Genomic DNA, 26,304 nt, shown 5'->3' with positions numbered 1-26,304 from the left:
ATCTGAGCCAATGACCTCTCATTATGATATCAAGTTTACCTGTATATCTTGTCCATCTCCTTGTGATTCAGTTATCCATCTGGAATAGTGTGATGCATAAATCATGTTAGAAAACGATTTATAAGTGAACCTTTGAATTTTTTATTCACGAGTGATCCTGATAAAACATCAACATTTGTTTAGCCTTAATATCTTTAGTGATTCCTTCTTAAGACATTGAATAACATGGCAACAAAATTCATAGTTTCTTGTCATAGAATTTTGTCAGACTCTCCCCGACTTGAAATGTTTTCCCTTTTAACTTGAAGGGTTATGTAGAGGTCTGTTCTTAGGAAGAGGACAGACACATTAATGGACATGTCAATCTTTGACATCACATATTTTTGACGTCACGATATACACAGTACCAGGATTGTGCTAGACATATATATAGCATAAACTTTTGTCTATAATTGTATACTGCCCATTAAATGTCTTTCTCAGTTTTATGTTTGATTAAGCTTTAAGTTTGCTGTCACTGATATATACTCTTGCCATAGATTTAAAGAATTTATTTGTTATTTCATATGAGGACTCATTATCATGTCCTTACAACAATCGTAAATAATGACAAATATGAAAGTGTTCATTTGCTGGCTATGATGTTGTTTATATTACAATTATATCAACTGCCTGATGAGACACTTGTATACTTATTTTCAGTATGTGACAGCAAAAGATACTTCTGAGTAGGGGATAAAGATAAGTTGCGAAGGAAGCATATTTTTGTGATCACCTAAATTTTTGAAACATCTGTCGCACTACCATCTGAGTGTATTTCCAGGATTCAAGGAAATTTGGCTAGTATTTTAACTTTTTTTTACCAGTTTCCTCAATTAACTCTGATAACCGTGATATGACCTACATTTAAATACAAACCATATGACCTAATTTTACCTACGAACTGAGATAGCAAAGTCAGAGATCTGTTTGACAAATTCAGAATAGATTGATATAGATTCTAACAAACCACCCTGTAGATTGAGATATTTATCCACTCACGAGCTAAATTTGGAAAAATGAACTACTGTAAATTCAGAAATTTTACGATGTTAATATTAATGTGAAATATGTGATAGTATCAAGTTCGCATTAATAAATGTACGCATTAATCTCTGAATTTACAGTATTGAAAATTGAGAAATATTGTGGTTAACAGGGTTAAGTGGTAACCACAGGGTTAAGTGGTAGAATCGGTTTCTCTGATGATTAAATGGAAAATGCTGTGTAATTTTCCAAATGAATTTGGCAGGAAATTGCACATTTTATAAACATGTGGTTTACAAAAAATTATCAAACTGGTCTTTATCGGTTTAAACGCATACCAAATTAGAGAAACAATATTATGGAGATATGTCTTGCATGTGAAGCCTAATCACAAACTGAAATAATTGTTGATGCATACCGACGCAGGAAATAGCACACTTATGACTCACGATGACCAACTCTGTCTTATTAGTCCACCTAGAGATGACCAACCACCCAGACAACTCTACTATCAAGGATTTATATCAAATCAGATATTAATACAGACAAATTTTATAAGAAATATGATTTTATTTTCATGAAGAGCACAGCATCTCTAAGAATTATCCTAAAATGTAATGTTTTTTTTAAATTGTTGTATGCACAAATCATCAACTGTACACAAATGAAATAAACATAATACTAAAATCACTTGATAAACAATTCACCAAATGTATAACAATATTATATGAATGTCAACCATTCGATGATCAATTAAATGGAAAGCAATATGGTCTTAATGCATCTATACAGACAATAGTTGAACACTGATCAATCAGTGTTCAAATTATAAAACATCTCTTTCATACATTTATATGAAGCAAAAAAATCATCATTGTGTAACTATTTGCAGCTTTAATGAATGGCTTTCAATAAAAATTTAAAACCTATCAGAAAATTGACAGATGACTGACACTTTATATCATTGATTTTATCCATAATTATGTTAGCTTTTTCGGTCTTTAACAGTCTGGTAAGGTCAGAAATCTCAACATATGTTCACAATTAATCAAATGGAGGTTATATTGGGTGCATAAATCTTGATCTTCATTGACTGTTTACTAAAATGTTCATTTCTTATTTATTAGAGGCTCTGCTTAGTTATAAACAAACCATAAATCCCCCCTTTTCTGATGAAGATTTTATATGTTCCTTATTTCAACATCATTTGAAGCATCTAAAGATAACAGACCTCTTCTATGAAAACATATACTATATTATGCTATAAAATTGCATTCCTTGTAGCAAAGTTCAAAATGCTCATAAAATTATGCAGCAAAGAGAAACCCTATAGAAACTTGGTTGTTTAATTTCTGGTTTGCCTTTAATTTGTTTCAATTTTACAAATTTGATCCACAGAGTAACATCGTAATCAACAAAATCAATATTTATTAAAATGGTCAGCGACATTTTACTGAAAATCTAATATAAATGCATTATGAAGTAAACAGTGTTAATAAATACAAACATTTTAGACACTACAAAATGTATTTTTATAAACCACAAAAAAGAATATAAATGATATTAAAATAGCAATGTTGTAGCATTTCACATTTAAAATGGCCAAGATAAAAAAGTAAAGATTAATTAAAACTTTTATCTAAGGAATGTTTCCATCTGCAAATGAAAAGTTAGGCAGAAAATGTGTAATCAAAATAACAGTTTTTTTTTTAAAAGAAACAGATTTTGCTGGAAAATTAGGCTTCCTTAAACATGAGTTGATATATATCACTTATCTACATTATAGATTTAAATCATTTGTAACAAAAGAAATATGATATTCATTGACAGTCACGATTCCAATATTTGGTCACAGTACACACCTTCCTTACATGTGTGTCCAACAAAAACACTATTATGTATTGCACCAAAGTTAATCTGTGTCAGCCTTCACTGAAACAGAGATTCTACGGCATCAACAAACAATATAAATTACAATTTCAGTTGTACGTCCACCATTCACCATCCAAACTACATCAACGCAATCATACTTTTACATATCTTAATATGGCAAAGAACATTCTTTAACTTTTACATCGAGATTAAGTATTTTGTAAATAAATTTTCAAATGATGAGAGAGTTGAATTATATTTCCAGTGCATGAATTATTCCATTAACAATGATGGAAATATAATAAAGTGGACAGTTCATTTCATCTTTCTTTGATTGTCATCTTATTGAAGAGGTTATAAAATAACTTTGACAAACAAAAATCTGTTAAACTGGATCTACAGAATGCCAGTGGAAGGACCAGAAAAACACAAAAGCAAACCATTGCACTAAATAAGAACAATACAAATTCTCCTTAGGCTGCTGTTATTAGTTTTTATCTGCTAAATATATATTCTTCATTTATAATACATCTGAGTCAAATATTAGAAATCTGACATTTTGTAGTTCAATTATTTTACTGTAAAAATAGTATAACATAAAAAAACTTTGCAATACATTATTAATCGTGCTTTCAATCAACATGTTATAACATCACATATATAGACAAGTAGCGTAATTAATGGAATAATATGAGATCCATAAATAGCTGCTAATAAGACATAAAATTTAACAATCATATCAACTTCCATAACAAATATTCAATAGATTGCAGTATGTTAAAATTTTTTCTTCAGAATATTTATACATTAGTGACACCTAGGCTCGCTTCAACACCAAATACTCCAATCATTGCTCAAATCTCTTTATCTCTATGGTACACATTTTCATTTCGAAAAAAAATTATGAAAATATCTAAAACAATGAAAAAGGTACAGGCTTAAGTTACAACTCAATAAAAATGTTTTTTTTTTATTTAAGTAAAACTTCACACATACTTCTCACTGAGAGTTGCTATTTTCATGCATTCACCAAAAAATATATATGACATATTTTACATTCATGCACTCTGAAGAAGCTATGCTTGATACTTGCATTCTATGTTATCAAAACATCCACTTTCTTAGTGTTCTTGGAACTTTCCATTAAGTTTACAGAAGTAAACACATGGCTTATAACAGGAAAGATTATATCATAAGTTTATCTTATCAATTTTCAATAGAACAACAGCAGTCAAAATTGTTTATTAGGTTACAAAAACTTTTTTTTAACAAAATATGATCTTCTAAATACAACTCTAATCATGCAGGACTATGAAGACTTCAAAGAATAACATTTAAACTGTTAAAATGTATATATTTTTGTGTTAGAAACAGAAGGCACAACTAAAGTAAAAGAGAATAATAAAAGATAGTAGATTCATCTACCATATGATTCACAAAATTGATGAAATGTGGAAATAATTTCAAAGTATGACCCAGCTGATAACAAAATTATTGTCTTCCTTACACTTCACTAACATTCAAAAAATTATTGAAATTTCATTTGAAAAAGTTTGTCAACTTCAAGTCTTTTTATCTTACTGGTAAATGAATGGTCTTCTGATATAATGTTGGTTAATGATAGTGTCTAACTCAGATGTATGAAGGTGACCTATTCCCACCATGTGTCCACTCCTGTAAATGCTTTAAACATTTTTCTTACATAGTCTTGATGAAAAAACATTCTATACAAACTTTCAAAATAGTAAAAATGTGTAAGTACAACACGGATCATTTAATACGGAATGACTATAAATGTCCAATTGTATGGCCATGGATCAAGAAATACTACAGTTCTATAATGGCTGTCCACACATACTTTTAATTAAAGATGAGATATTCTAATGATATTGGCACAAACTTTTTTTTTTTAAATTTGATTTTTGAAACTTTTGGAACATTCTACATCAATACATCATGGCCCCCTTTTTATATCAATACAACAAAACTTCAATTTATTTCAATTGTATAATATCTAAAGTCACCAACTCATTGTAAAGATATGTTTCTAGATCAATTTTTAGTGCTGATGAGAACTAGTTCCTTTAAAGTGTGGTCCTTGTATTGGAAAAATTGTGAAAATGAACTTCCTATCAATGCTCCCAATCATTTTAAAAAAGCTTTTAACTAGTTTCAAAATTGTACAAAATCTTCAAAATTTGTAACATTGACAACCTTAGAAAATTTTACTGAAATCTATTCATTAAATCTTTCATTTCAAATAGGATTTAAAGCACTGAATATTTAAAGTCTTAATGATTTAATGTTTGATTAGCACTTTATTCTGTGAAAAAAATATCAATCACGCTTTGTACATAATCGGATCTGATGTGAGCTTACAAGGTCACACATAACAAAATCACACCCCATTAAAAGAAGATAAGCTGATAAATGCTTTAATTAAAAGTTTTCAGTGAGGTAGCAAAACTGCAACCACAAGTTTTGAGCATTACAAGTAAGAATGATTAGCTATTCCCTGGAGTGTAATGATGGTTGGATGTCCAGTGTCAAATGTTGGTACATCCTCTTCACAATACAATGGAACTGTATCTATTTCTTGGTCCAGGCCCATGTGTCATTTGCGACTTTTTACTCCTCTCTTTTTTACTTTTTTCTTGTTTGTGAAACAACAGCATCTGTATCAAAGAGATACAATAAAAGCAGTCTTTTTTTATTTCTGACATTTTATAGTATTTTGGGGGAATTTCTTAACACTAATAACAAAAAAGTTTACCTACATATATGTTTATAATATATCAATAGTAAAAATTTCTGCATATTTGTTTCATAGCCCATCAAGAAATTGTATAATGAGCAATGAAATGAATAATGTTCCCAAGCTTTACTTGACTTTTAACTCCCTCTTTTCTCATTACATAAGTTACAACCCTGTCAAGCAGTAGCAGTTATTTCCCTAGAGGATAAGTTAAATAATATATTTAAAAAAATCTGCCTGTAATTAAAAAAAAAAATATCATCATTGAAATTGTGAATTTAAAATACAGAATTAAATACCTTCGCAGAAAATACACATTGTAAAACATGTTCTCCACCCAAAAACAAAGGAAACAATTCCGTAATGAAAGGAAGTAACTGCATACATGAGAAAAGAGGAAATTCAAAAGGCTGAACTTCATTTTTTGAGGCTTTCATGTAACAGCCTTAATGGTGATTAATGAATTCTGTAAGAGACAGCTTGTAATTTTTCAGCCATTTTGATAAAAAAACATTTACAACTGAAACTTTCTTCTATGTAATTTTAATAAACTCTTAAAATCCATATCACACATCAAACTTTCAATATAAAAAGAGCTATAAGTGCTATCTGCATACAAGCTGTAACATTTTGAAATAATGTATCAATAATCAAAATTAATATGTGGCAAAAACACTTTATTACTACCCAAAACCCCTTAAGTGTGGTCTTATGTTTCAATAATAAGAGAAAATAAATGATAAGCACTATAAAATGCTGAACAACAATATGATTGACAGTAAAGCTTGAGTTTATCACAATGATACAGATCTCTGTCAGCATTTATATAAGTCATGGACAGCCATGTTTGTTTGTTTATGTATGTCTTTATCGTCGACTCTTCTTTTTCTTTCTCCGTCTGAAGAAGCAGCACCTGAAAGCAGTAATAGTTGAAGCTATGCCATGTATGCGAGCACTTAACCAGTATCACAAATAATTTAATCAATTTTGATTTAGAAATTAAGGTGCCTCATACAGAGCTATTTATAAATATTACCATAACAGAATTATTGATGGTGGAAAGTTTACAGGATTCTATCAATATCATAAATTTTCATAAAAATGACTTCAATTTCAAAATCTCAAGCTGATTAACAAGGAGAAAGATGATAAACTGAATCATAAGAAATCATTACTCATGAGAATTTTAAATAATATTTTCTCTTGAATATGAATTTTTATACAGTAAAAATGTTTTTACAATTATTTGTTTGAAGTTTGTGAACATGTTATATCATTATTTCCTATATTCTTACAGTCATTGTTTTCACTTTGTATTTTCTTTAAATTTGAAATTGAGATTTTTAATTTGTGATAATTTCCTAGAATATTGAGATATCAATTTTCTTACATGTTTTTTCTCTAGGCATTTTGTGAAACTGTTACATCATTTGAAGTAATATTTAATTTGTTATTTCCAAGCCTTTTGTGGTATTTTTATCATGATCGTGCTATTCAATTTGTTTCTATTTTCAAGCCTGTTGTGGTATTATTACTGTGAATAGTGCTATTCAACTAGTTTCTATTTTCAAGCCTGTTGTGGTATTGTTACTGTGAATAGTGCTATTCAACTAGTTTCTATTTTCAAGCCTTTTGTGGTTTTGTTACTGTGAATAGTGCTATTCAATTTATTTCTATTTTCAAGCCTTTTGTGGTATTGTTACTGTGTATAGTGCTATTCAATTAATTGTCATTTCCTAGCATATGTGATAGTGCTATTCAATTTGTTATTTCCAAGTCTTTTGTTACATTGTTATTGTGATCATGTCATTTAATTTGCTGCTATTTCCAAGCCTTTTGTGGTATTGTTAATGTGATAGTGCTATTCATTCCTTTTGTTATTTCCAAGCCTTTTGACAGTTTTGTGCTATAGTTTTAGTGATAGATCTATTCAATCTGTTATTTCGAAGCTTTTTGTTCCTAGCATTTTGTATAATGGTTCCACAATGATGGTATTATTCAAAGTATGTTCATAGAATTTTTCTAAACAAAGAATGTATGTATATGCTCTGTCTTCATTTCTGTTTATCCTACATCTGACCTTGACTCTTTGGTGCTGTGTTTAGGTACTACTTACTTTGTTTCACTTTGATCTTCATCTCTCTGTCCCTGGTTGTTGAAAGGTGTGTTAGATTGAGCACCTGTAGGGTCATCAGGGGCAAGGTCTCCATTTGTTGAGTTCACCACCTGAAATGAAAAAATAAAAAAAACATGAAATTGAGCACCTTTATAAAAAATTAAATAATTAACTACCGGTAAGTCATCTACAACATTAAATATTGAAAATAAATATGCCATATACAGACTACACAGTACCTATAATTGTATAAAGAAATCATCTTCAAAAAGTTAATTTCATTCCATTGCAAAATGGTACATAATCACAATAAATTACACTTAAAAGAAATGTGAATCCTAAGTAAAAATGCTTTCAACAAGAACTGTCCCTGAACAACACAGGTGAATACTCTCATTTCATTATTTGAAGTTCAAAACTGGACCCTTTTAGCATGTTTAGCAAAATTTATCAATCCAAGTTTATATGAAGTATATGTACAGTGATATTCAAGAACCAAATCCAAAAATAAATTTATACTTTTCATTTTCAACATGTTTTCTGTTTTGTTTTTTGCAAGACAGATAAAATGTCAGAACAGATACTGATAATAGACAATTCCATATGATTGAATGCTACTCAATATCATTTCCTTACCATCAGTGGTTACCCTTCAAACCTGATCACAAACTTTAACATTTAAACTATGCAAATGTTTCAAAGTCAATGGATTATGACTTAGGGGATTAGGCTAATCTCCATGGAAATGAAATGTTTAAATGCTAATACAACTTCATACAAATTATTACTGACTTACAATAAGTGTATCTCTTAAACAAATACAATTTTTCTGTGGTTGACATGTGGTAAATAATTCATTAATCTTTTAAATACTTTCTTTTCTCTACTTTAAAAGTTATTAAATTTACATCAGCTCAATTGAAAATGGGTAAAATTAAAAGTATTGTCTCTGAAAGTCTTACAGATACTATCAATACAATATAAAGGGAAATTGTTTGATAACTATTACATGTATTAGAAATAGAAACTTTTATTACAAAGAACCTGCTGAAAATAAATTATCTGTCATCTGAAAAGAAAAATGCTGCCATATGTTGTGTGAATCATTTTAACAAATTCTAATTATTTATTACCATGTGTATCATTTAAGCCCAGTCAATGTGTAATTTTCACATTGTAAGTTATATTTTCACATGGAGTATATATATATGTACACATAATTATTTTCACATTCATATTCACATAATTGTGTGCTATTCAAATGCAGTCTACTTCCAGTAGTCATGTTGATTGTTTTAAAATATGAATGAAAGGAGATTTGGGCCATATGTTTCAATGAGAAAGAAACTAATAGACACAAAAGGCATCTAATTGTCAGAATACAGAATTCATTAACAGACATGTGCCTATACAATATGTGTAAATCACCCTGAGTCTATTATACTTGTGAATCAATATAACAAAGAAAAGCCATCCACACGAAATCCACCCTCCCACAAACAAAATAAACTGCTTCGCTGAGCGCAGCTGGATACGCCCGCAGAGGTCCAACCCTGAACAGTTGGGGCAAAAATGGACACAATATTCAAGCTTGATACAGGTCTGAATTTGGATTGTAATTTAATATTTGATATATTATAGGTTTCTGAATAAATGTAGACAAAGAACTTGAAATTGGTTATATGAAAGATTTCTTGCTGTTGCGCAATACACTGTGCTGTTGGGCAATACTTAGTAAATCTGTTGTCAGACTATAAACAAATAAAATCTTATAACTCTGAAATGTAAAATCGAAAATTTATAAAAATCAAAAGGGAGCTTACAAAAATAGATATAAACAATTTACCAAAGTCTCATAAAAAATGCTGAAAGCATTTTTGAGTTATTGTCCGAAAACTGGAAAATCCCCCTTTTTGTAATGAATAAAACCCCATAAATATATATTCTGAAATTTATAACAAGAGGCTCTCAAGAGCCTGAATCGCTTACCTGTTTTTTTTTTGCTTAAATCTTTCATCAATGATTATTTTTGCTTTTTACCCATATGTTCCATTTTAGCCATAGTGTCTATGTTTCTTGACGTACAAGGAAATGAAATACAAAATTTATACTAGATTCATTGAGAAGATTTTTAAAGTTAAAAAACATAAAATAACTTGTCTAAAATTGTCCTTAAAGGGCAATAACTCCTTAAGGGGTCAATTGACAATTTGGTCATATAACCTTTTTTGTAGATCTTACTTTGCTGAACATTTTTGCTGTTTACAGTTTATCTTTATCTTCAATAATATTCAAGATAATAACCAATAAAATGCTTCGCTGGGGCGCAGCTTGATACGACCGCAGAGGTCGAACCCTGAACAGTTGGGGCAAGTATGGACACAACATTCAAGCTTGATACAGCTCTGAATTTGGATTGTTATTAAATATTTGACACAGCATAGGTTTCTGACACAGAAAGAATGTGGTCTAAGAACTTGAATTTTTTTAATTTACCTATTATGGTCCAATGTCCAAAATCAAAATACATGGTTAGATTCAGCATATCAAAGAACCCCATATATTCAATTTTTGTTGAAATCAAACAAAGTTTAAATTTGGACCCCAACTTGGACCAACTTGAAAACTGGGCCCATAATAAAAAATCTAAACACATGTTTAGATTCAGCATATCAAAGAACCCCAAGAATTCAATTTTTGTTAAAATCAAACTAAGTTTAATTTTGGACCCTTTGGACCTTAATGTAGACCAATTTAAATAAAAACGGGACCCAAAATTAAAAATCTAAATACACGGTTAGATTTGGCATATCAAAGAACCCCAATAATTCAATTTTTGATGAAATCAAACGAAGTTTAATTTTGGACCCTTTTGACCTCAATATGAACCAATTTGATAGCGGGCCCACAAATAAAAAATCTAAATACATGGCAAGATTCAGCATATCAAAGAACCCCATATATTCAATTTTTGTTGAAATCAAACAAAGTTTAATTTTGGACCCCAATTTGGACCAACTTGAAAACTGGGCCAAAAATCTAAAATCTAAATACATGTTTAGATTCAGCATATCAAAGAACCCCATATATTCAATTTTTGTTGAAATCAAACAAAGTTTAAATACTGGACCCTATCTTGGACCAACTTGAAAACTGGGCCCATAATCAAAAATCTAAACACATGTTTAAATTCAGCATATCACAGAACCCCAAGAATTCAATTTTTGTTAAAATCAAACTAAGTTTAATTTTGGACCCTTTGGACCTTAATGTAGACCAATTTAAAAAAACGGGACCCAAAATTAAAAATCTAAATACACGGTTAGATTTGACATATCAAAGAACCCCAATAATTCAATTTTTGATGAAATCAAACTAAGTTTAAATACTGGACCCTATCTTGGACCAACTTGAAAACTGGGCCCTTAATCAAAAATCTAAACACATGTTTAGATTCAGCATATCACAGAACCCCAAGAATTCAATTTTTGTTAAAATCAAACTAAGTTTAATTTTGGACCCTTTTGACCTCAATATGAACCAATTTGATAGCAGGGTCCACAAATAAAAAATCTAAATACATGGTTAGATTCAGCATATCAAAGAACCCCATATATTCAATTCTTGTTGAAATCAAACAAAGTTTTATTTGGGCCCCAATTTGGACCAACTTGAAAACTGGGCCAAAAATCAAAAATCTAAATACATGTTAAGATTCAGCATATCAAAGAACCCCATATATTCATTTTTTGTTAAAATCAAACAAAGTTTAATTTTGGACCCTTTGGACCTTAATGAAGACCAATTTGAAAACTGGACCCAAAATTAAAAATCTAAATACATGGTTAGATTCAGCATAACAAATAATTAAATGTGGTCAAAGATTTTACAAATCTAATGCGCCATACTGTGCAATTAAAGATTACTTCTTGAAATTTTTCAATATTTGAAATTTGAAAAAAAAAAAATATTTGAAGAATAATTCTTTTTAATTTCTGAAATCTGAAATGAGAAAAAATTGACCCCCCACAATTTCTTTTTACCCCCCCCTTTTTTTCCCCCAAAAAAATTCTTTCCCTCAAGATATGGTCATAATCTCAATTCAAATTTCCAATGGAGTTTGCAACCATAATTACCCATTTAAATTTACCATAGTGCTAACTTAATCTATTTTATAATAGAATTTAAAATATAGTGTCAAATCTTGTATATGGATTTTTTTGTGAAAAAAAAAGATGCAACATTTGCAGATATTTTTACTGGTCTTCCTTTATAAATATGCATTTCTTTAAACATAATTTAAAAGCAGTGTAAGGGAAGTAACCAAAACGTTGTATTTGGATTACCTCCCTTAAACTGTTTTAAATTATCTTAATTGTTCATTAACCATTACTTTATACATAATTTAAAAGCAGTGTAAGGGAGACAATTTCAATGATGTATTTGATTTATCTCCCTTTCACTGCTTTAAATTATGTTTTGTACTAAAGTATTTGTCCATTAACCAGGACAACCTTGTTTTCCCCCCTTTTTTGCCCCTAATTCTGAAACGGTTTGAGCCATAACCCCCCAAAGCAAATCCTAACCATCCCTTTGTGGTATGGAAACTTGTAGTATAATTTCAGAGAGATCCATACACCATTCCAGTTATTGTCTGGAAACTAGAAAATGCTTATTTTTGGCCCCTTTTTGGCCCCTAATTCCTTAACTGTTGGTACCATAACCCCCAAAATCAATCCCCACCTTCCTTTTGTGGTATTGAACCTTATGGTAAAATTTCATAGAGATCCATTCACTTAAACTAAAGTTAGAGTGCGAAAACTAATGCGTCTTCAGACGCCGGAGACGACGCCAACGTCATACCAATATACGACCACAAAAATTTTTTTGCGGTCGTATAAAAACTGCAAAATTTCCTTAAAACAACCAATTTAGTGGCAGCAACCCAAGAATGGGTTGTTCGGTGTGTCTGAAAATTTCAGGGCTAATAGATCTTGACCTTTTGAACATTTTAACCCCATGTCAGATTTGCTCTAAATGCTTTAGTTTCTGAGATATAAGCCAAAAACTGCATTTCACCCCTATGTTCTATTTTTAGCCATGGCGGCCATGTTTGTCGATGGATCAAAACTTCGGATACAATTTATAAACAAGATACCCTAAGGAACATTTAGTTAAAGTTTGAAGGTATTTGGCCCAGTAGTTTCAGAGGAGAAGATTTTTGAAATAGTTTATGATGACAGACGACGACGGACGGCAAATGATGGCATAAGCTCACATGGGGCCCTTTGGGCCCCAGTGAGCTAAAAATCAAAAGGTAGCTCATGTCGATAGAAATAACCAATTCACCGAAGTTTCTTGCAAATTGGTGAAATTGTTTTTGAGTTATTGTCTGAAAACTGGAAAATCCCCCCTTTTTTAATGAATAATACCCTAAAACTCGGAAACGGTAAATCCGAAATTTATAAAAAACGAAAGGAGGCTCACGTCAATAGATAGGAACAATTTACAAAAGTTTCATGCAAATTGGTGAAATTTTTTTAGAGTTATTGTCCGAAAACTGGAAAATCCCCCCTTTTTTAATGAATAAAACCCCAAAACTTGGAAATGTTAAATCTGAAATTTATATAAAACAAAAGGGAGCTCACATCAATAGATATGAACAATTCACAAAAGTTTTATGCAAATTGGTGAAATTGTTTTAGAGTTATTGTCCGAAAACTGGAAAATTCCCCCCTTTTTTAATGAACAAAACCCCAAAACTCGGAAATGGCAAATCTGAAATTTATAAAAAACAAAAGGGAGCTCATGTCAATAGATATAAACAATTCACCAAAGTTTCATGCATATTGGTTAAAGCATTTTTGAATTAATGTGCGACATGTTGACGACGGACGGACGGACAGAAGGTCAGCGGTATACCATAATACCTCCCGTAAACGGGCGTATAAAAACCCAACAACATTATAATATAACTAAAATAAACCAGGGTCTAGACTTGGGACAGTAAAAGCTATTGAGGATTCATTTATTTTCATGGATACCAATTTTTGTGGTTTGACAAAAACTCATATTTATGTGGATATTCTGATTTTGTGGTTTAGCAAAAAGTCTTTACACTAGCTTTTAGAATATTTGTCATTTGTTTAACATTTAAATTTGTGGTTTATCTATTCTCACGAATTATAATGAATCCAAAGTGTATCTTTTCAATCTCAATCAGGGGATAAACCAAATTTACAATGACAAGATTGCATATGTCAAAATGTCTTTGACCATGAATGAATTTTATTTTAAAAGTCTTCTAGACCAAGGTCTTAGCAATAATCTATGAAAATAAGATCAAGGTCAGATGAACCCTGCCAGACATACATGTACACCTTACTATCATTCCTATAGTATCTGAGCACAAAAACTAAACACTGACCATCGAAACATGAAAATGAGGTCAAGGCCAGATGAACCCTGCTAGACATACATGTACACCTTACTATCATTCCTATAGTAATAAGTATCTGAGCACAAAAACTTAACATTGACCATCGAAACATGAAAATGAGGTCAAGGTCAGATGAACCCTGCCAGACATACATGTACACCTTACTATCATTCCTATAGTATCTGAGCACAAAAACTTAACATTGACCATCGATACATGAAAATGAGGTCAAAGTGAAATGAACTCCAACAGACATTTATATACACCTAACAATCATTCTATTCACCCAATATAGTTAACCTATTATCTGAGAAAATAACCTAATCATGTACGGTAAATTTAAATGTTGATCACTGAATCATGGAATGAGGTCATGGTCAGGTGAATCCCGCCTGACTGATATGTACACCTTGCAATGAATCTACATACCAAATATAGATAACAGAAACCTCAGGTGATACTATGTTTTTTTTTAAGTACCAGTAGTCATTGTACAATGAAAAAGAGGTAAAGGACAACTGACAGAAACCTGAGACTATAACACATCTGTAAACCAGATTGGGATTATCCATCTCTCATATCTATTGAAATATGAAGCTTTATACAAAGAGCTAATGCTCCTGATCGGTTAGCATCCCTTTGTCCTGCATTCTGCCAAATCTACTGTAAATTCAGAAATTATTGCGATGTTTTTATTATTGTGAAAAATGCGACAGAGGTATAATCGAATAATTTAAACTCGCATTTTGAATTTTTTTATATGAATTAAACAGGATTTTTCTCAATATCGCAAAAATTAAAATCGCATTTTAGTCTAAAATGACAAAATCGCAATAATAAATGCATGCAATAATTTCTGAATTTACAGTACTTCTATTTTGGGCCCTCAATGCTCTTCAACTAAAAATGTAAGTATTTCATTTGGCCTTAACTTTTTTTGATTTGAGCATCCCTGATGTCTTTTGTAGACGAAACGCACTTCTGGCGTACAAAATTTTAATTTAATTGTCCTAATTATGTTGATGTTATAACCTTTAAGTAAAAATGAATGACATAAAAGCCATACACATTGTTGGATTCATGATTATTTTCTTTGCTACTTATAGACCTGAAAGATAAAAACTGTAAAAATTAACCTTACAAGCCTTATGGGGTCAATCTTAATTTGTGAGCATTTGTTTTGATACAAGTAAGAAATTCCTAGCATTATATTGAATATTTGATTGTTAAGTACCTTTGATGATGTCTAGCTTTATATATATATATGTAAGATTTGGGTATATATTCAAGGGTATAAAGATAGGTTTTAATATGACGTAATTGGAGTTTAAGTTAGTTCCCTTGGACACCATTTGGGAGGGGTAAATGGTTGATTTGCCTATTTGACTAACCAAATTGAATCATGCAGCAAAAACAAGTTTGATAAAAGATCCTTACTAAATCATAGTGATGAATCAAGAAAGGCTAAAAGAAATTAGACAACTTTTTCTCAAGTCTAGCGGTCAGTGTAACAAGTTGAATTTTTGGCTGATTTATGAATGAATTTGTGCACTAAGACCTCCACAATGGGAATGGAGACAAAAGGAGAGTCTCTTACTCAAATTATGTCAATCAAAACCTATCTATACAAGAACTAGTGAGTGGTTTATAGGTCTGTGTATGGAATCCTTCTTTAATTAGTCAATGTGTACTGCACTATCAAGGGAGACAATTTAGTACTGCTGTCAATTTTGCAATTTAAAATACAATTTCAGTGTAAAAGAATGGCTACATAGAACACACCAAACAAAAATAAAGCAAGCCATCAGCATATATTTCCAGAGTTATCAGTACTATGATTTCATAAAATTTGAGTATTAACATATATAAATCCTTGGCAGCTTGAATATTTATAACAACACTGGATAATGGGAATCAACCAAGATTGACTGGTCTTCAGTTCAATCTGAAAAATTTGTAGTTATCAAATAACCTTAATCATTCAAGCAATTTTAAATTTTCAATTAATTACAACCAGGAAGCAAGTTAAAAAATTTGTTCATAACAAGTGAAACACACTAGAGCTAAGCTGATCATGGTATTTGTAAATTAAACAGACAATAAAGCAGACAAATAGGTAATGATAGTTCTGTTAGGTCAATATATTTATAAAGTGCATAAAGTTAAAAATGTAGTTGAGTATGCAGAAGTGCAGGATAAATTTCCATTGTGTCAGTGAGATTACATATCAATCAATCATCACACAATTTTTGACAGTGCAATCAGACACTGATAAGGACAGATAAACAAAGAGTCACATGACAATTAAAATGGTAGAAAACAAGATCTGGAATAGCTGCCTTACCTGATTTCTCATTCGTAAGTCTCGTTTTTCTGGAATCTAAGAACGAGTCACACATTAAGCAAGCAAAAAATTTTCACCATATCACCAGGACATGCAACAGAGGGGGGATTTCTACGATCTTGAAATATTACCTAAAGACAAAAGGCTTATTCTCTTTTAAAGTTGATTTAAAGCTACTATTTGTGATCATTATAACCTTTCTTTAGTTTAAGAACACTTTACAAAAGGGTCCTTAATTTTTTTTTATATCTTTTCACTAAATTTTTCAAAAGTATTATATTTTGGTAAGATTCCATTTCCAGAACATATAAAACTAAAATTAAAATGACCACTACATAAAATATATTCTAGTGTAAAGAAAGATTAGATAACCTATACCTTTAATGGGGCAAAAATTACCATTAAAATGTGCATTAAGCAAATAAAATAAATGTTGGTACAAGTTTTTCTTTGCATGAAAACTATTTCTAATTACAAATCATGATATATTCAGGGTGAATGATGTATTTGCCAGATTTGATTGATACAAGTAATATTTTAAGATCTATTGACAAGACTACAAGACAACATGGCAATTTCATACAAGAAAAAAAAGTGGAAAATAAATTAGCGAAAAAGAGGCGACGACCAAAATTATGTAGTAAGGATATGCATACCTGTACAGATCCCCCTAGTCTATCGGCAGCAAGGTTGGCACCCAGATAATTTCCGGTGTGCCGGGGTTCACCCCATGCGTTACCAGATTGATATGTATTTGTCTGAAAGGCAAATTAGTTGAGGATCTGAGTTACACAGAATACAATGCCCACAACCACTGGAAGAGCTATCAATTTAACCATCATCAACACACTTAAGGGATAGGTGTCAACACTAGGCTCAATATAATTCAATTGATCTTGTAAAAATCTCCTGATCAGCTGTCCATGTCCAGACAGATTACACAATGTTTTATGGAGAAAATATTAACTTGGGCACTGAAAAACCATTCCCTCATCAATCAAAATGTTTATTTTGATATGAAAATTGATAGGGATCATCTTTTCATCAGGACATCAACAAATTTGTTTAAATTTGTTTAAGGGGTTTAGTCTGTAATGCATTGACTAGGATTTTGACATTGACCTCAGCTAGACCATTGACTCAGATAGACCTTTGATCTCTGACCATGAAAATCAACAGGGATAACCTTCATTTATCTTGTTGTGTGAGTATAATATTCCTAGAAAAATATAAAATTAATTGTTTCTATTTAGTTGAAAAGGTTGTTGTTACCCAGCTGGCAAAAACTATTACTATATTCCATTTTGTAATCTAGATAAATGAAGATTACTAAGTGAATTTTTAATGCTTTGTGATCTTTTGGCTATATCTGATGACATAATTCAATGACTATAGTCAGAACTTAAGGACTGATTATCACTTTCCTCAAATTGGTTTCAAGTAACAGTATTCATAAAATGTATGTGCTACTATCCAATGTGTAATTCTTAGAGACTGTATGCTTTAAAATCAAGATTTCATTACATTAATAAACAATGGGTCAATTTGGTTCAAACAATATCACGGTTTCTTTGAAAGCTCTTCCAAAGGATTAAAATGTTGATATAAATGCTCATATACAACACCTACGGTATACAAAAAAATATAATTTCTTTTGACATCTCTTTTTTGTTATGACAAGAAATTCACTCTAACACACAGTACACACTTGAGATCTATCTATACACACTTTAAAAAGTTCATTAAAACTTCCTTTCACATATATTGATGGCAAATTGGTAAGACTTTTTAGTGCAATATGTTTATGTTTTGTCAATAATGCTTAATAATCAAAATCTACTTTACCAGCGGTCACATGGCAGTCATGTGAATAGCTAAGGAAGGTTGAATGAACTAATGACTGAAGTATACTATTCACTCTTTGTAAAATTGGCAGATCCAAGAAGATGATTGAAAAAAGAAAATAGGAATTTCAGTTTGAAGGCAAATCTAAGCATCTTTTTCTCTGGTCTTGTCATTGCCTTGTACAATGTAGGAAGGGAGTCCACCTGAATCCGCCACTGTCGTTGGAATAATTTGACATGGATTCTAACTTTTGTTTTAAGGAAATTTTTTGATATGATCGACTAAAGAGGTAATGTTATGAACAGTAAGAGATGTATATGTAGGAAGATGTCCAATCTATGAGGATAATAATACAGAATGCTACAGATGAATACTATTTTTTGCTGTGAAAGAGAAGCAAGAGATATACGATATATTCCTTGCTTTGTTATAATCTATGTTTTCATGTGTCCTATGAAGTTGTTTATGCAACATTAATTACAAGTGTATATATGTATGTAGGTTTTTATAACGACACTGATTTTTATCTGGTTAGTAACAGTGAAGGTTAGTAAAATAATAATTCTGCAAGACTGAGGAACTTGTTCTAGATCTCATATCCAAAAACCTGCAATGAAGTATTCACTAAAAAGATTTCATTGTTCTTTCTTCTCTGCAAATGCTGAAAATACTTCAAATTCTTTATATTTTCCGAAACCAATAAATCTTAAGATATCTTTGTGCAAAACTGTAGAATCGAATAGGTAAAGACATGTGTATTGAGTTACATTGTTACCCAGTTTACCATGAAGAACTCAGCAAACACTGTCACATTGTACTGTACATAAACATTGTTTATATATAAGTGTCATAAATAATTTTCTAAATGGTAAGATCAATGCTTTTTAATCTTAATAAAATAATAAAAAGCATTCAGTTTCAATGTAATGCATGATCAAAGCTGTAACTTTCTTAAAAATATCCTACCATGAATCAAATGATTTTTCAAAAATGTATAAAAAGACCAAGTAGAAACAATTGTTTAACACTTGAGCTGAAAACAGAAACAGCATTTGTTCATCTGTATTTTTGGGGTGTTTTTTTTAAATGTCCGACTTTCAAGTGAAACAAGAATTCTTATAAACTTTTCAATCAACATGATATCAGATTTTGAAATTTTTTATTAACAAGCATTCTGAGAGTATTGCATGGCAATACATAGTCCCCTACCAGTTAGAAATTCATTGTATTGGAACAAAATGCTATCCTGATCTATAACTTGTCATGGTGTTAACTATATACCAATTATCAAATCAATATCTTCAAGCATGACGAAAAAAAAAGGGCGGAAAACTGATTATTCAAGTGAATTTTCAAAGTCCAAGGACCATAACTGCACAAAATCATCAGACCGGAACAAAATTCGAACTTAATCTATAACTTGTCATGATAACAAATATCAAATCGATATCTTCAAGCATGACGAAAAAAAGTGCAGAAAACTGATTATTTGAGTGAATTTTCTATGTTCAAGGACCATAACTCTGCACAAAATCATCAGACAGGAACAAAATTCAAACTTGATCTGTAACTTGTCATGATAAAACTATATACCAATTATCAAATCAATACCTTCAAGCATGACGAAAAAAAGTGCAGAAAACTGATTATTTGAGTGAATTTTCTAAGTCCAAGGACCATAACTCTGCACAAAATCATCAGCAATATGGGAAGTATTTCAAATTTGAACATAATACACAGAAATGCATAAAATCAAGAAATATGCCAGTGAATGAATTGCACAAGACACCTCTTATCTTAGTACATACATAAAATATGGTAATGTGGTATGATTGCCAATGAGATTACTATCCAACAGAGTCCAAATGAAGCAGATTTAAACAACTTTATATGTATGGATGTATGGTTACTTTTAAATTTGCACTAATATTTGGGCCAAATATGAGCCTTATTTCCCATACTCTTTTTGTCTTGCCATTCTCTAAACAGAGGTATCAGACTTAATGTCCCCATTTTGATGAGACAGGTACTAAGATAATATCATGACATTCATAATTTGGTTTTCTTTCAATCTGGTCTTCTTTTCACTAGGGATGCATTTCTAATAAAACTCATTTAAAATAAATGGGGAATGTGTCCATTGGACACAGATGATGGCCCTGCTTGCATATCATATAAAGTTATAAAGGGACATAACTGAAGAACGGTAAAAGTGACACTACCCAAATTTGTACTTGATTTGAGTTTTGTGGTAATAAGCATTGTGTGTAAGTTTCATAACATTTGGATGAGGCAAACTAAAGTTAGAGAACAGAAACGAAAAATTCAGCAATTTTTATGTAAAGAAAGGGGGATAACTCAAGAACGGTAAAAGTGACGCCACCCAATTTCAAACTTGATCTGTATTTTATAGTAATAAACATTGTGTATAAGTTTCATAACATTTGGTAGAGGCAAACTAAAGTTAGAGAACAGAAACCAACTTTGGGACGTACAGACGAACGGACGGATAAGGGTAAAACTTAATACCCCCTCCGCTACGGCGGGGGCATAAAAATCCTCTCTAGGCCTTGCAATTATCCCCCGTTGTTATTTTGTGAAGAAAAAAATAAATTCTGAAAACAGATTTAGGAAATAACCACAGAGAGAAATTCTGCTCTTCAATTATTGTACAGAGAACCTAATATGCCTATAAGATAAGATTCATTAAAATTAATTTTCATAGTTTTAACTGTTTTACAATTATTAGTAATGATCTCACATAAGATTTCTATGTACAACTTCACGACAGCAGTGTAATTCTTGATCTGTAGAAGATAGAGAAAAGACAAAGATGAGTGAAGAATTACCAAGCACCTTTATTAATAGGTAAATACACATTTACTTAGGGAGGAGTGTGATAGTAGTATTCTGCTATAATGAAGTTAAAACATAGTTAACAGTACAGTACAATGCAACATTGATCCTTTTTAGTGATGTGGTATTTACCTTGTTTGGCCTCACCTTAGCAGGTTCTTCTTTTGGTGCTGATGTGTCTGATGGGGTTGGCTACAAAATATAAAATTTATAAGTAATTGACAGAAAATTATTCCTTCTTTGTCAAAACTCTATGTGTCCCACTAATAGTTTGATTGGGTTTAAGAATTTTTAATGTATTATACATGCATGAAGGTAATTATATTAATGGATGAGACTAAACTTCCATATTACAGTTAACTATTTACACAGATATGTCTCGCCTTTTTGTTATTTTGATAGTAAAACTTTAACAAGTAAGTTATGCAAAATATTCGATGAAGTCGATGAACCATGACTGAAGGTACAAGGCCAAACAATCGCCATGGATATGAGATGTGCCAATGCTAAAACAACTGCATAACAAATATCATTGACCTACCACTAGTGGTTCCCCCATTTAACTGACCTAATCACAAACTAATACATGTATGTAAACTAAGCAAAAGTTTCAAAGTCAATAGACCATGACTTAGGGGGCAGTGCCAAATAATCTCCATAAAAATTCAAAATTCAAATGTTAATACAACTGCATACCAAATATTATTGACCTACCAGTAGTGGTTCCTCATAACCATGATAACTGCATACCAAATATTATTGACCTACCACTAGTGGTTCCCCATGACCGGACCGAATTACAAACTAATACATGTAAACTAAGAAAACGTTTCAATGTCAATAGACCATGACTGACAGGCGGGGCCAAATAGTCTCCATGGAATTGAGATGTGCCAATGTTAACACAACTGCATACCAAATATCATTAACCTACTAGTTTTTCCCATAAACTGACCTAATTACAAACTAATACATTGGTGACACTGACGCCGCAAACAGCATACCTATATCTCGCTTTTCGACATCGTCAAGGCGAGACAAAAAGCAGAATACTAACTACTTACAATGTTTTTAAAACTTTTGTCAACAGCCAATATAGAATTTAAGTTTACCCTGTTACTATAAATGATACTTAAAAAAGTTCCCAAATGCAAGTATGCTTATTGATATTAAGGGAGAGACCACTGAGCCTACATACAACACGCTCAGTATTAAATATAAAACTTTATTTGTATTTTTAGATTGGAAGATTAAAACAAATTGCAATGTACTAATATATGTATTATTCTATATTACTACTGCTAAACATTATACATTTAATAAATATGTCTATCAAACAGAATAATAAGTACACTGTATATAGAATTAGATGATGATAAGGTTGCCTTGTGAAAAGTCATTATTTGTGGATGACAACTTTCATTGTTTGCTTCACTGTTAGTTAAGTGTTGGAGAATTTAAGACAATCATAAAACTATGAAAATTGGTTCTCCACAAATAATTTCTTACAGAGTATCTGCTTAAGATATTTTGTTTATCTTGTGTAATACAAATCCCAAATTGCCAAATTTGTATGTCTCTGATATTGTTCATATGATATAGGTATGGCTATTTTAGTCACAAAACAACAATAATTTTTGTGTTTTAGGATGTCTTTTTGTAAAATTTAATTAATGAAGCTTTAAAATTTTCATTAATAGATTTCAGAATATGACTCAAATATGTAAAATAACTTCTTGGGGAAAAATATTGCCTCTACCAAACCGTGTAGAACTTTAAGAATCTGTTCTAATGACCAGTTACTAAGTTAAAACCATAATCTTTTTTTCCAAAAAATATTTCAAAATGAAAAGATGCATTCCTGCTACATCATGTACATCTTAATGCATAAGTAGTTTTGTTTGAAAATTGGTTCTGAATATCACTATGACTACAAAAAAGTTGTTCACATAAAGCACCTGATTAATTAATAAATTGTTTATATAATTATCATTACATTTGTCATCCCGTACTCCTTAATTTTGTCCTAAAAAAAGGGATAAAAAATATTTAATAACTATATCACATAAAAAAGTTCACTTTACAAATGTAGCAACAGCTTTTTGTATAAGAATGAGTCTGAAAATATGGCAAAAGTCAGCAAATGGTCAGTATACTGCTTTAAAACTTTGAGATGACAGGCTATATTGAGAGATTTTGCATACAACTTTTCAACTTTCAATTAAACCTATGCAAGACAATTTGGCCTTTTAACCGCTTAAGAACCAATGACTTTTCAAGTTGCTGTATAAATCATTTCCCAAATTATCAACTGGTGAAAAATTTAACCCCATTTTAACAGAGCATTGTATTTAGAATAAATCATATGTGGTATAGTAAAAATAATAAGAAAAATCTCAGTGTCGGATGATAGAATTTTTCATATGCAAATTGAAAAAGTAAAACAGCTCAGTTTGACTATCATATGAAATTGTCTATCATAATGAAATTTTCCAATTCATTTGTTAGAAACAACTTATTAATAATGATTAATGCTGTTTTGTTTATCCAATTTTCTACAGAAAATCATGGGAAAGTGGATGGGAGGAATTTTTAATTTAACAGGTTGTTGCTAACATATATCAGTTTCTAATAGGTTTAAATTTATTACCATGTTACCAATATGAACTAAACAATTCTATATACAGCTTGAAAAGTATTTTGTAAAATGATCTGAAAGGCACAAATCTCTTGGATAAGCACTGAAAATTGAAAAATGTGTTGCATTGCAAAATACCTCATTCATGTATATATAGAAACATAAGGGAAGAGCAATTTTTAAAATCAAATGAAGATCTGGACAAAATGCCCATTAAATTGATGAAAATTCATTAAAAAAAACCTAATTTCTTCTAAGACATTTTTTTTCAAAGTCTGTTCTTTATCTGGACAATATATTATTTGTCTTTGTACATATACTTTTTTTCATGGTGTTGGGATGTAGGCGTGACCTGTTGTATTATTGGTAATTCCTGTGATCCCTTTTATGTATTCTTTTATAAATGTTATCATTTTGAAGGATTATTTTTCAAGACATTTTATACTTTCCCCAATGCATTCGTAGTCAACTGCAATATAGTGTGCATGTATGTGTGAATTTGCTAAATGCTCTTCCAATTCTGGCATATAAATTACAAAGAACAGAATTAAGTTTGTAAAAAAATTGTGTATTCCTTATTGTCTACTTCATTACTTATCTCACCCAAGCAAGTTCTGAACAATAGAACTTGCAATTTTCAAATGGCACAAGTTTTCTTTGTGTCAAGAACATTTTCTTAATCACGAAATCAGGTTATCCAATACTTATCACCAAGGCATGAGGTAATAAGATTTTCACTATACTTATCATCTAAGTATGAGGTAATAAGATTTTCACTAGCTTCAATTGAATTCACATTCATATAAAGAAAGATTAAGTGACCGAATCACTTTCCACAAAATATAAGAATGATCACCTGTCTTCCAGTCCAATCATATTCCCAATCTAAATTATAATTCATTTTTTCCATTAGGTCGGTGAACAACTTCCGCAAGTAATCATAATCTGGCGTTTCAAAAAAATCCAACCGTCGTACATATCTTAAATATGTGGCAAGTTCATCTGCAATTAAGAAAAGCATATAAAATAAAAATTTCTTTAGCACAAAACAAATTACTTTACCTATTCATTAAAGACCTAATTTCTTATTAAGTCATATTACTCTATGGAAAGACAGAAATTGAATTGTAATATAACATATATTTATCTAGCAATAGGGAATAATTATGCAGAAATCTGGTTGTATTCAACTATGGTACTTATGAACACAAAATGCCATTTTTCTGTCAAAAATTATACAAGTACAATGTATAATGAACACGCTCGAATATAAAGACACACTTTTTTTATACTAGATTAGTCATAAAAAATATCATCCAATTTAAAAAATAAATAAATGGGGAATTTGTCCATTTGACACAGATGATGCCCCCACATATAACGTTATAAAGGGACATAACTCAAGAATGGTAAAAGTGACGCAACCCAAATTTGTACTTGATCTGAGTTTTATGGTAATACGCATTGTGCATAAGTTTCATAACATTTGGTTGAGGCACACTTAAGTTAGAGAACGGAAACCAATTTCAGGACATACAGACAGATGTACAGAGGTAAAACTTAATGGCCCCTCAGTTACGGCGGGGGCATAAAAAAAACCAATAACACACTGTACAGATTTAGTTATTTATTTTCTTAAGTCATTCTAATTTGCTTATGTTCTAACATACCATTCTTAAATTACTCGTTAATAAATTAAGGAGAAACTAAGGTTCCAGTTACTTCAGTTAAAGTTAACCTTAGATGAATTTAGATATTGTTTTTTTGGTCTCTTGTGGTCATATACGGAGCTCCTAACATTTTTACATATTAACACATCCCTTGTGGTCATATATGGAGCTCCTAACATTTCTACATATTAACACATCCCTTGTGGTCATTTATGGAGCTCCTAACATTTCTACATATTAACACATCCCTTGTGGTCATTTATGGAGCTCCTAACATTTCTACATATTAACACATCCCTTGTGGTCATTTATGGAGCTCCTAACATTTCTACGTATTAACACATCCCTTGTGGTCATTTATGGAGCTCCTAACATTTCTACGTATTAACACATCCCTTGTGGTCATATATGGGGCTCTAACATTTCTACGTATTAACACATCCCTTGTGGTCATATATGGAGCTCCTAACATTTCTACGTATTAACACATCCCTTGTGGTCATTTATGGAGCTCCTATTATTTCTACATATTAACACATCCCTTGTGGTCATATATGGGGCTCCTAACATTTCTACATATAAACACATCCCTGGCTTCCAAATTTTTAGGTTCGAGTGTTCCTGATGTAGGTAATTCAAGCACTTCAGACACACAAAATTTATAACATATCATTTTCTTTTACTAGCACTGGGTCAACACTACTGTTTCCCCATGAGTTTCATTGGTTCAGTAGTCAGTGCTT

General features: G+C 30.9%; 1 protein-coding gene across 11 annotated transcripts in view; it reads right to left on the bottom strand.

Moving 5' to 3' along the window:
• Positions 1-1,576: 1,576 nt before the first annotated feature.
• The window catches only part of LOC127735531 (casein kinase I-like), a 53,504-nt gene continuing 28,776 nt past the window's right edge, over positions 1,577-26,304 (bottom strand). Inside the window, exons 7-12 of one of the 11 annotated variants that reach the window (XM_052245722.1) lie at positions 24,748-24,893; positions 21,386-21,445; positions 17,209-17,310; positions 16,553-16,588; positions 7,770-7,879; positions 1,577-6,566 (exon numbers count right to left, since the gene is read on the bottom strand). In XM_052245722.1, the coding sequence (XP_052101682.1) occupies positions 6,521-6,566; positions 7,770-7,879; positions 16,553-16,588; positions 17,209-17,310; positions 21,386-21,445; positions 24,748-24,893 (500 nt within the window). In that variant the 3' untranslated portion in view covers positions 1,577-6,520. The remainder of the gene's footprint in view (positions 6,567-7,769; positions 7,880-16,552; positions 16,589-17,208; positions 17,311-21,385; positions 21,446-24,747; positions 24,894-26,304) is intronic. The other 10 variants (XM_052245721.1, XM_052245723.1, XM_052245726.1 and 7 more) reach the window with 10 other exon arrangements.

This window comes from Mytilus californianus, unplaced genomic scaffold, assembly GCF_021869535.1.
Source record: "Mytilus californianus isolate M0D057914Y unplaced genomic scaffold, xbMytCali1.0.p SCAF_3, whole genome shotgun sequence".
In the NCBI taxonomy this organism is placed as follows: domain Eukaryota; kingdom Metazoa; phylum Mollusca; class Bivalvia; order Mytilida; family Mytilidae; genus Mytilus; species Mytilus californianus.
Note: the sequence above shows the minus strand (reverse complement) of the source record. Positions and strands in the feature narration are given on the sequence as shown.